Consider the following 13,348-nt stretch of genomic DNA (forward strand, 5'->3'; position numbering starts at 1 on the left):
ACTCATAAGTGAGCACGCAGGTAGTGAAGAAGTAGGAATACAGGCCTTAGTTGCTTTTGAGGAGAAAAGTAATTTCAAAACCATTAACATTTAATGCTACCATTAGGCCAAACTAGGAGGGGCCTCTGTCCTGAGCCCCACACCACGGAGAGCCCTGCTCTGCCTTTCCTGTGGCCATGGCCCTCCCCACAGACAAGGAGTCCACTGGGCCACGTGGATATGCCCTCCTGGACCCTGTGTTTCACTCCTACCCCCAGACCATACTTCTGTTACCTGAGATCCCATAATTCCCTGCCTAAAGCCCCAAGTCCCCTTTCAGGCCTGTGCAGGTCTCTCCCTAAGTCCACCCATCAGAAGAAAGAAGGGAGAGCCAGTGCGGAGGTGCAGCTATTTGCAAAGGGCAGACAAAACCTGAACACTGGACTGAGGTGCCCACAAGCATGAGCACAGGCTCTTCACAATACAGGATAGGGAATGATACACAAGAGAAGTGGTCTAGGGGCCACAGGGTGGGCCATGGGTCAACTATGTCTATGTCACCATTTTCTGGCATGGAACTAGGAGGAGCCTAAGAATTTTAAATTTAAACCCAGCCTTCCAAGTTATTACCAAGATCTATTTACCCAAATGCTAGGGTTGGGCCTGGCAGCATATCCTTTATGTAAATAAAACTGTGGGCTGAAAAGAAAGAACCTTGGTGCTCTTAACTAAAGACAAGCTCCCACTGAGGCCACCTTCACTGTCTATCAGGAAAGCATGATATCAATTTATTATGTCAGAGGAGTATCTATTTTGATTATACCACTTTCCTTTTTTTGGAAATTATTAACTGGAGAGACAAGGGTGGTGAAAGTGTGGAAACATGTTCTCTTTGTACCAAGCAGACCTTTACCACTAGCATGAATCAGATTTGAAGTGATGGAAGGATTATCACAACTGGCCCATATACTTGCTGGAAATCTCTCATACTTATGAAAGTATATTTTAGTATAGTGATGGTGAAAAGCAGAAAACAATTCCCGTGAATTGAGGAAATTACCCATCCCAAACAAGGACTATTTCTTTACCAGGAGGACCAGCAACCATCAACTTCACCTGTGTCTGAGCAAAAATACCAGAAAGACAATGGAAGGCCAGAGCCACTTGGGCTGGGCACAGGATGGTAGAGCATGGCAAGGAGGCCAGCAGGGGGAGCTGTCATGCTTAATCTAGGCCAGGTAACGTTTCACACCTAGTTGACTCTGAGGCTGGGCTACCAGGCTAACCTGTTGCTAAGCAAAGAGCCCAGTGGTGGACTTTGCTGAAGAGGACAGTGTGCCGAGTTTCCCTTCCTAACGTCTACAGTGATCATTTTAGTTCTTGAACAATGTCAAGAAATCCTGGATTTCTATTTTCTTCTCTTTTCCTACTTCCAAACACTTCAGGAAAACTAATCTCTAGTTGTAAGCACTTATGAAAACCCAACTTCATAACGGAGGTTCTCTGAAATACTGAAGGAGTACTCTGGGGAAAGGGAGCTCTTCTTGGTCTAGGAGCATTATTTTCCTGATATAGAAATCCAGTATGTCCATCATGAAATGAAATGAGAAGTTCTGTTAGTTGATTGTCTGTCTTTCCATCATTCTTTTGTACTTCCTTCCTTGAATGAGTATTTTTGGGGCACCTATTGTGGGATTGTGTTTAGACCAGAGCTGTGAGCAAAACTCCATTCCCTGAAGAGGATGTGAGGAGAGGTTAGAGCCCAGAGCAAGCAGGGAAGGAAACCAAGTGGAGGAAGCTAATGAGCAGGGATCCCAGAGGGATAGGGTTGCAGCCCTGGGCTGCTGAGTCAATAGGTGCTTTGCTCACATGCAAGGAGAGTAAGGAACAGAATGACAAACCAGGAAAGAGGAGAAAAAAATACAGGAGAGCATCTACAGAGATAATTCTTAGGAACTTGGAGGATGAAGGTGGAGGAGAAAGGCTTTCCAGGGAGTCACTTTTATCATTTATTTTCAAGTTGTTAGAATTGTGCTAATGCAGAGGAGCAGATTTACAGCTAAAAGCAAACTGCAAATTCTAAAACCATAACTTTGATTTAGGTCTGTGGGTGGGTACAGAGGAGCTGAAGGGTGTAATTTGTTGTTGTTGTTGTCTTCTGGCAGATTTAGCTTTCCAACTGCAATTTGCTTAGACTAATATTCCATTTAGTTTGCATATTCTGAACATCTACTAACAAAAAGTGGAAAGGGGAAGGGTGGTAGGACTATCAAGATGCATCCTGCAATGCAGAGGAAAGAAGCCTTGGAACAAAATAATGAAAGCTTTCATACCAGGCATCTGGTTGTGCATGATTGCGAGTGTGCAGGCATTTGGGGGAGTTGTAAAGTTCAGACAGAAATAAATTAGTCCCTATTCCAAAACTGTCTATAAACAATTTATATGGTGAAAAATTAAAATGTGGATTGAACCGATTTGGCTACTTGGAGTGAGACAGCCCCACTTCCTACAGTTAGCGCTACCACTAGTTCTGATATTGGGCAACTTTCAACCTCTGTTTTCCTTATGGGTGAAATGGGAACACTAACATATCCCTTGTAAGGTTGTGGTGAATATTACATAAAAATGTAAGACATTTAGCAGAGTAGTTGTCAGAAGACCAGTCTTCAATTAGAAAAATATTAATAAACAGTAAGCTTTATTATAAATAATAACTAATATAACTTTTGACAAGTATTCATTACACTTTTTAAGTTACTACTGTTCCCAGATGTTTTTTTTTTCCTGCAAATGATTTCAACTGTGATATGATTCATCCCTTTTAAAATATTCTATAACAAATCTATTATTCAACAGGTACATTTTCAGTGTATTCCCTAGTTGCACTAGAATAATGCTCACTGAAATCTATTTTTCATTAATTTGATTTTATCTTAAGCATCCATGCATATTTACAATGGTTGTACTTCCATCAAATGGAACTTTTTCACTCAACTTTTATCCTAAAAGCTTGCCTGTGAATTATTATGGCTCTTCTCCAGTTTTTAAACTTTAAAGAGTTTTTTCCCCTTTCACTTTTGAGTATATCAATTTTACTGAAGCCAAGACATTTTTCTTTTAATGGTAAACCCTTAGAGTTCCTCAATTTTTTTTCCCTAAAAATATTACTAAAATATTATATTTTTAATATTGATATTCACAGCTGAGCAATTAAAGCAGCTTTTGGTTCCTATTTTTATTTCAAAAAGTTGATTACAAAGATATAATATTAAGTAAAATTAAATTATGATAAAGGCAATTTAAATATATTTAATACATTAAATATAAAAATGTCACAGAAAATCATTTTATGAAGCAATAAAAATTTGTAGATTCAGTGAATACATTAAGACTATGTATATTTTAAAGAAATAAAGCATGTATGCCATTAACTTCTAAATATCCTTCAACTAGTCATAAAATCCAAATAAAAGGATATTTTCTGCTCAATTTTCCTTGTCAGAGCTGTACAGAAAACCTTATGATTTTTAAAAAAATTTAACAGGTGTGCAAAGAGATGCAACTTGTTTATTTTACTTTATTCCTACTCTTAAAATTTCACCACTGCCAGAAACTCTATTGGCATATTTATAATATTTAAATAAAAATTCAAAAAATTGCATAAATCTTAGCAGTAAATAGTTTCCTTTTTATCATCTAGGCAAAAAATAAAAATAATAATGAAACTTTGGACATGTAAATGCTTTAAATAACTTACTGCTCAGTATTAATGTAGTAGCAGGCTGACGTTTAGAAGAAAACTCATGGTGGTGATGCTGTTTCATTTCGGGGTTCCATTACATGGTAGCCTTCATTTCAACAACTGAAATGTCAGTGCTACAGGGAATGTAAAAATAAAACTTGTATGTTTGTATACTGTGTTTATATGTAAAACATGATGTATTGGTCTCTCTTGCCTGCTCAAATAATGTAAATAATGTTAATTTTAAAACTCATTTATTGAATTCACATTAGTGAAAAGATGTATTAATTATCCTTAAGTTACTTTGAAAGGGAAACCTTTCCTTTTGCTTCTGGATCTATTTAGCTGCCTGACACCTCTCCCAAATACAGCACCTACAAAGGTAAAACAAATGTCCAATAAAGTTTGTGACTATTTTTCAGCTGTCCCTTTACTGATTTCTGAACTATTCTTATTCCAATCTCACCCCATCCTGCAGCAGGTAATAAGCATGGTAGATTAACAGCAACGGCTTTCGTGCCAGGCTGCTTGGTTTCAGAAACTGATTTTACAACCTAGTAGCTGTGTGACTCTGTGTGACTGTGACTGGCTCTGTGTCTCATTTCATCATCTGTAAAATAGATTAAAAATAATATTCACTCACAAGTGAATATTATTCTTTAAGTATTCCTATATCCCTTTAATTTGCCTTTACAGCACTTATCAGAATTTATAGCTATGTAGTTATATGAACATTTAACAAATATGTATCCCCTACTAAAATATAAGTTCCTTGAATGCAGCATCAAAATCCATTTTGTTCATCACTACAACCTAAACATTATAATGTTTGGTCTAGAGTAGATGCATAAGAAGTATTTGTTAGATAAATGAATAAATTAATTTTAGAGATAAGTCTGAGAATCAACAAAAGTGAACACAATTTGCCCAAGATTATACTACCATAAATGACAGAACTATAAGTAGAGTTTAGTTCTTCTGACTTAAAGTTCTCCATTATTTCCAGGCATTAAATCTTCGATAACACAAATCATACAAAGAATCACGCAATTAATATTACGTAGGTTCTAGAATGAAAGTAAAAGTACAAATCAGAGAGAAAAGGAGCATCTAACATAGTCTGGGGGAAATTGGGCCTCCTCGAGGAACCGATATTTAAGACATGAAGGAGTTAGAATGGGCAACGAGAGTCAGGCAGAGGGTTCCAGGTAAAAGCACAGTTTACACAGTGGTCCAATGATGAGAAAAGCTTGGTGAATAAGAATAGAGAAAAGACTACTGTGATTGCAGCAGAAGGACCTGGAAGAGGGAGGGTGAGGTTGATCAGAGAGACAGGGCCAGATCTTATACCAAGGGAAGACTTTTCTTCCTTAAGTAGAAGAAGAAGAAGTCACTAAAGGGTTTTAGGTGTGGATAACACAATCAGGTTTGCATTTTCATAAGATGATACTGACTGCACTATGGGGAGTTTGGGAAAGGGCAGATTTAGTAACTGGTTGGATATGCAGGTCAAGACAGAAAGATACATAAAGATGATGCTCACATACCCAACATGATCGACAGGGAGGGTACCATTTACTGAGAAAGGACCATTAGTAGATAGATCAAGAGCTTAATTTCATTAAGGGTATAATAAATTCTCAATAAATAGTGACAATTATTACTGTTTTTGTGGTGGTTGTTACTGATGAATGAAAACTACTTGCTGCAATTGAGGGTAATGGTGATTTTTATGGATTTCAATGGATTTTGGCGTGCGGTGTTGCTCCCATTATATACACAGGCACTTCTGGACTTGAGGTTTGGAAAGGGAGGTCATTTACGGAGCTAAGAATGCAGCTGAGGCTTGACACATGAAAGCCTTTTTTACCTCCAATGTCATTTCTAGGGTAGGCTTAGGATAACACGTGAGAGATGCATGCCTTCCTTTCCCTTGAATTTCCTTCTCCTTTTCCCAAGAATCAAGAAATTTTAGACATGATAATATGACCATGGCCAACAGGTCTACAAGGCATCAATGTTTTAAGGGGAGATCAAGCCTGTAAAATTAGCTTTACTTGGCCTTGGCTGAATAACGGATGAGCATAGACAGCTCAAAGGATTTTCCTATAAATTGGGTAAGGAGATAGTAAGCAAAGAAATCAAGAGGTATGCTTAGATCTTTGATCTTAGAGAAGGTATTTATACCTTACTTTCTGATCTAGACTTTATTTATATTATATCTTTGAATCATGTGGCAATCTGTCTTATTCATTTACATTGTTTACATATAGTAAAAAAGAATGTCAATTAGATCATTAGAATGATTAGTTGGCAGTATAGACTATATAAGGCCATTTTAATACTGGTGAGCCAGTACTGCTTGTATTAGCATATGAGGAGGTCACTAAGTCTTCACACTGTGTCACTGGCTCATGGCCACAGGCTTTGTTCCCTAGAGATGCAGGGGAAACAGAGATCACGCATCAGGATTAGCCACATGGTGTTAATGAGAATCGCTGTTTATCATTATCCTGGTTACCCTGTTAAAGAAGTCCTGGAGCATATGAGGTAGTTGCCAAATGTGTTAAATATACCAAAAGGCATGTCTATTTCAGAAGTTTTGAGCCCTGAGTTAAAAAATTTTATCGTATTTAATCTACTTGCCAACTGGGCATTTTGCAACCAGGCATCTATAAGAGAACTAAGGAAAGAGGCACTGAGGGGAACTCAAATCTAAGAAAAGTCCAGATTGTTTTGGTCAATGATGAGGTCCTGCCTGTAATTTAAAAGCTAAAATGAATCTTGCTTAATCTCACATACACATAATTGGCATCACTTAGGCACAATCATCATTAAGAAACATACAAACACATATAGATCAGCATACAGCAAGGGATTTTAAAGAGGGAAAGAAGAATATTTTAACCAACTTTCTGAATAAAAGTCACATGTATTTTATTTATATTAGAATACTTATAAAGGTCCTTGAGGTATTTTAATATATTTTTAAATTTATACCTTTATCATCATATTTATTAAACTAGGAAAAGCATCTAATATTTATTTTTACTTTTTTAATTTAAATAAGCACACACACATAGCTTAAAAGTGAACATGTCTTCTTGACTGCTTTGGGCAGTAATATGTAACATTGCCTAACCTGGCATAATCCAGCAAAATCTGGATTCAATCAAAACCCAGTTCAATACAACAAAGTGAGCCAGGGCTGAATTGTTTGTGCATGTGCCTCTATCCCTCATTATATTAACCAGCCCTGTGTATATTAACTTTAGCATTTTAGCTTTACGACATGTTGAAAATACATTTTGACACTATCCAGAAATTAAGAGGAAGAGAATTTTTTTCCTACACCTTTAGTGATTAGGAGCATGGGTATGAAAATCAGACTGAATATTCAAAACAGGTCTCCACTGTCTGCTAGCTATGTAACCCTTTAATCTCTCTGTGTCTTAGCTTTCTTCCTGAACCTCAGATTCTCATCTGTAAACAGGATAACGTAGCACCTATCTCAAAGAGTTGTTGTATGTGTTAAATGCTTTATTATACATAAGGGACTTAGGACTGTGTTTGGCACATAGTAAGTGCCCCCAAAATGTTAGCTATCAGTTTCATCATCATTGTTATTATCCTTCATTTTGTTCTTGGGCACTTGGAAAAAGAGTCTACAAAACACATATTTAACTTTTTCCTCTGAGTTCCTAGCCCTTAGCCTTATCAGAAGCATCAATCTTTCTTATTTTCCAGTCAATAAGGATTTTTTTTTAATTGAAGTATAGCTAATTTACAATATTGTGTTAGTTTCAGGCATACAACAAAGTGATTCGGTTATACATATATTTATATATGTATATATCTATAAACTTTTTTTCATTTCTTTTCCATACAGTTTATTACAAGATACTGGATCAAGTTCTCTGTGCTATATACAGTAAAACCTTGTTGCTTATCTATTTTATATATGGTAGTGTGCATCTGTTAATCCCATACCCCCCAATTTATCCCACCCCTGCTTTCCCTTTGGTAACCATAAGTTTGTTTTCTATGTCTGTGAGTCTGTTTCTGTTTTGTAAATAAATTCATTTGTACTATTTTTTTTAGATTCCACATATAAGTGATATCATATAATATGTCTTTCTCTGACTTAACTTCACTTGGTATGGTAATTTCTAGGTGCATCCCTGTTGCTGCAAATAGCATTATTTCATTCTCTTTTATGGCTGAGTAATATTAAGGATTTTTTAAAGTTCAGTGATTCTCAAGATTTTCTTTTACATAGACACCTTTATAGCATATTTAAATATTCCATGTACTTTCACATGATATAATCGACAGTTTTAGAACCTTTGACTAAGAAAATATGTATGAACAGAGGGATTTAAGGACCCCCTGAAATAACCACACAGGCCCTCTGGGGTCCAAAACTCATTGGTTAGGAACCATTGCTTCAACGATTAATACATTTAGATTAAAATAAAATTCAGATCTTTTTAGAAAGCCCTGTGGGTCATAGCTCTTTTAGCCTCTCTTACCTCACCCATGACCGCTATGGGTGTCTCTCCTGTTGCCTGAGCAACACGATGTTCTACTAAGTAGAACATATACTCGTCGTAGAGCAGACGGATCAGGTGGAAGGAGCCAAAGCTAGCAGCACTGCGTAGGGTTAAGTCCCGAATAACCATTGAGCTGTTCCAAGAGAAAAGACACATATGCAGCCATTGTTAGTGAGCAGGATTAGAGTTCAATCTAATTTTCCTCTTAAAAGAAGTTAGAGGTCTAAAAGATTGGTATAGCACACAACCTGCCATGGAATAATTTCACTACTGAAAGCAGTTGGCTCAACTCTTTCAAACAGAGTGGTAAATAGGTCATCTTCACTGAAACTTGACTAGATCCTTATTAGAGCTAGACAACTATTAACTGGGAAAAACCATTTTACTGTCATAGGCAAGTCTTTTGATTCTATTAAATTCACAAAGGGGTCAGAATTGAATAAAAAATATTTTTGGAAGGCTGACAAATCATCACCATAAGAAAAAGCAACTCAAAGTGAAGGTCTTATTGATGACGCGTAAACACTGTGTCAGTATCTCTCAATGATAACAACCTCTGGGGTACGCTGTGAGAAAAACATGTATTTGACCAAGTTTACAAAATATACTAAGCAGGGACTTCCCTGGTGGGGCAGTGGTAAGGAATCCGCCTGCCAATGCAGGGGACATGGGTTCTGTCCCTGGTCCAGGAAGATCCTACATGCCTCGGAGCAACTAAGCCCATGAGCCACAACTACTGAGCCTGCGCTCTAGAGCCTGTGAGCCACAACTACTGAAGACCGTGTGCCTAGAGCCCATGCTCCGCAATGAGAAGCCACCGCAGTGAGGAGTCCGCACACTGCAACGAAGAGTAGCCCCCGCTCACCACAACTAGAGAAAGCCCAAGTACAGCAACGAAGACCCAACACAGCCAAAAATAAATAAATTTATCTTTAAAAAAGTATGTGTATATATATATATATATATATATATATATATATATATATACACTAAGCAATGCTCCCAAATGTGGCAATGTAGAATGTAGGCGGTTATGTACAGGGATCCCTGCAAGTTCTGTTGGAAGGTAAATTTATTAAGTGACTCTAGGTCCTTACTGATTTCCATTAAATTAAATTAAGGTGATCTTTCCATTAGAAATAGCATAATAAAATCAATTAAGAAATGCATAACTTTGAAAAATATGAATGTTTAATTTATAAAATACCAAAATCTGAACCATATTATTAATAAAATACTAACAATACACTCTATTATACTCAAAATGGAAGTGAATCAAAATAAAATTTTGGCCTCATTGAAGACATGTCAATTATTAAGCTTGTCCATGCACTTCAAATCTCTTTAATATTTCTATCTTAGAGTCAGGGTAGGAAGTGTGTGTGTGTGTGTGTGTGTGTGTGTGTGTGTGTGTGTGTGTGTGTGTGTGTGTGTGTGTGTGTGTGTGTATATGTGTGTGTTTCTCCTCACTTTCATTTAGTGTCCTTTTCTAGAGATTTCTGTCCTATGCAAACTAAAACAGGCATTATATTCTCTGATAGGAGGAGGAGATAGAATCTCACAAATGTATGGGCTGATATTCCTAGGCCTTATTTTGCAATGAAGAATTGTAAAATGCCAGACAGATGGAAAAACAGAAGACTACATTTCTGTTTCATTTTCAACCTTATTTATATAGAGGCTAGTAATATATCAAATTCTACACATTCAACTTGGCAAGTGACAGATCATCCTTGTACATCTAAAACTCTAAAGCCCTGGATTCTGATCCTGGCTGTTCATTAATTCACTATCAATCTCAAAAAAAAAATCATTTCCATGAGAGTGTTTTTCCTTTTGGGTGAAAGTGAAAGCAGTACTTTTGGTCTTACCTAATTTGCGTGACGATTTCAAGGACAAAATGTGTTAAAGGTTGTGAAATAGACTTATGAATGAATAGAACAAGACTCAAATATAAGTGATTATGATCCTAATACACAAAACAGGAGGAGCTGAGCTTCTGACTCTCATTTGGCTACGACAGCAAGAACAGGTGTTACTATATGATGATGGCAGATGTCTCTCATTCTGTGGATCTATTTACTAAACAGAAAAAAAGCATGGGTTTGGAGTTAGATCCATGTTAACCACCATGTGATCTTGATTGTGAGTATGTCATTTAACATTTAAAGGTTCAAGATTAGCCTGAGAGTCAAATGAGATAATGTATGTGAAACCTTAAGCAAAACTACCTATTACTATACTATTCCATATGTTGGAGTTAATAATATACTCATTATCATAAAAAGTAGTACTGGTGAATGATTCCTTAGAGTCAAATACTTTAATGAATACCTTAAGTTTGGAACTCTATAAGAGAATCACTAAAAATAAATTAACACTTTCACTTATATGTCAAGGATATAATGACAAAATTCTGTTATAATTCGATGCATGCTTTTCCCAAAACTCAGTAACACATCACCTATTCATAAAAATAATTATTATAAATTTAATAGCCATTGAAATTAAACTTTATTTTCCTATGGAACAAATTTTAACAGGCAGAGAATCCTCTACTTTAAAAAGCAAAAGAAAAACAACATAAAAATAACAATAAAAAGTTGCCTAACATTTTTACATATATCCAAATTTGATCATGTGAAGTAAATAATTTTGAAAAATTAAATAATATGGGGTGGAATATTCACTCCTAAGTACACATCTCTTGCTGAAGAAAGACAGCAGCTATTTAAAATACAGCCTGGAGAAGACTAATGGCTAACAAGTATACAAAAATGTGACTAATCTTATTCAAAATTAAAAGAAATGTAAATTAAAGGTAAGATACCATATATCATCTATTATACTATAAGACATTAAAAGATCAGTGTTGGAGAGGGTATGGGGAAAGAACTCTCATTTGCTGTTTCTACAAGCATAAATTCACAAAACATTTATGAAGGGAAATTTGGCAACACATGTCGAAACTAAAAATGCACAAATGCTTTCACCTAGTAGTGTTTTCTAGTTGTTGTTTTTACAAAATACAAGCAGGCTCTCTCTCTGACAATGTTGTTTTTTTTTTTTTTAACATCTTGATTGGAGTTTAATTGCTTTACAATGGTGTATTAGTTTCTGCTTTATAACAAAGTGAATCAGCTATATGTATACATATATCCCCATATCCCCTCCCTCTTGCGTCTCCCTCCCACCCTCCCTATCCCACCCCTCTAGGTGGTCACAAAGCACAGAGCTGATCTCCCTGTGCTTCCCAGTAGCTATCCATTTTACCTTTGGTAGTGTATACATGTCAATGCTACCCTCTCACTTTGTTCCAGTTTACCCTTCCCCCCTGCCCATCTCCTCAAGTCCATTCTCTACATCTGAGTCTTTATTCCTGTCCTGCCCCTAGGTCCATAAGAACCTTTTTTTTTTTTTTAGATTCCATATATATGTGTTAGCATATGTTGTTTTTCTCTTTCTGACTTACTTCACTCTGTATGACAGCCTCTAGGTCCATCCACCTCATTACAAATAATTCAATTTCGTTCCTTTTTATGGCTGAGCAGCGTTGCTTTACAAAGCTGTGTTAGCCTCCACTGAACAACAAAACGAATGGGACATACACGTACAGATATCCCCTCCCTTTTAGACTTCCCTCCCATTTAGGTTATCACAGGGCACTAGGTGAGTTCCCTGTGCTATACAGCATGTTCCCATCAGTTATCCATTTTATACATAGCATCAATAATGTATATGTGTCAATCCCAGTCTCCCAATTCCTCCCACCCCACCCCATTCCCTCTTGGTATCCATACATTTGTTCTCTACGTCTGTTTCTCTATTTCTGCTTTGCAACTAAGATCATCTATATCATTTTTCTAGATTCCACATATATGCGTTATTATACAATATTTGCTTTTCTCTTTCTCACTTCACTCTGTATGAACAATCTCTAGGACACTCTCTAGATCCATTCACGTCTCTACAAATGATCCAATTTCATTCCTTTTTATGGCTGAGTAATATTCCATTGTGCATATATATTTGTATATATATATATACCACATCTTCTTTATCCATTCCTCTGTCGATGGACACTTAGGTTGCTTCCATGTCCTGACTATTGTAAATAGTGCTACTATGAACATTGGGGTGCATGTGTTTTTTTGAATTATGGTTTTCTCTGGGTATATGCCCAGTAGTGGGATTGCTGGGTCATATGGTAGTTCTATTTTCAGTTTCTTTAAGGAACCTCCATACTGTTTGCCATAGTGGCTGTATCAATTTACATTCCCACCAACAGTGTATGAGGCTTCCCTTTTCTCCACACCCTCTCCAGCATTTACTGTTTGTAGATTTTTTGATGATGGCCATTCTGACTGGTGTGATCACCTAGCAGTTCTAATTCTAGAAATTTACACAAATAAGCAAAGATAGTTTTAATTGCAGCAATATTTATACTGGTGAGAAAATAGGGGGCAACACTAAATATCCATTTGTAGGATACTAAGCAAAAAAAATGGTTCATTCATATATGTAAATTTATATAAAAGTTTAAAGAAATGAGGGAGAGTACACATATAGGCAGTAACTTGGAAAGATGTCAATGATATAATGTTAAGTGCAAGAACTAAAAAGTATAATATGAGCCCATTTAACATAGAAACTATCAATATAATTCTTAAAAAAATCCTATCCCTAAATAAATGGGAATGTTTAATACTTTATTATAAGCATCGAGATAGCACACTTCACTAAAATAGTATTAGTCACCTTAAAAAGTACAAATTTATTTCAATTTATCTGAAGATAAATGTGCAACTTTATACAAAGATAATCGTTACAGTATTTTTTATAATTGTATCACAAGACCAAAAACCACCTAAATACTCAAGAATAAGAGACAAACAGGATGTTTAAATTATGTATGAGACATACACAAAATGAAATATTGTGAGGACATTAAAAATTATGTTTCTTAAGATATGCTTAAGGTATAATGTTAAATGAAAAATGTTAAGGGAAAAATACAGATAATAAACTCTGATAAACAATTGGATCTCAATTTTATATAACACTGAAAGAAAAC

The 13,348-nt window shown here is 36.0% G+C and overlaps 1 protein-coding gene across 3 annotated transcripts in view; it reads right to left on the reverse strand.

Moving 5' to 3' along the window:
- RFX3 (regulatory factor X3) overlaps positions 1 to 13,348 on the reverse strand; it is a gene marked incomplete at its 3' end in the record, with an annotated part of 230,370 nt that overhangs the window by 13,985 nt on the left and 203,037 nt on the right. For all 3 annotated transcript variants that reach the window (XM_082657253.1, XM_082657254.1, XM_082657252.1), the window contains one exon: positions 8,254 to 8,407. In XM_082657253.1, coding sequence (XP_082513379.1) covers positions 8,254 to 8,407 — 154 coding nt within the window. The remainder of the gene's footprint in view (positions 1 to 8,253; positions 8,408 to 13,348) is intronic.

Source organism: Grampus griseus (assembly GCF_964374135.1).
Source record: "Grampus griseus genome assembly, chromosome: 6".
In the NCBI taxonomy this organism is placed as follows: Eukaryota; Metazoa; Chordata; class Mammalia; order Artiodactyla; family Delphinidae; genus Grampus; species Grampus griseus.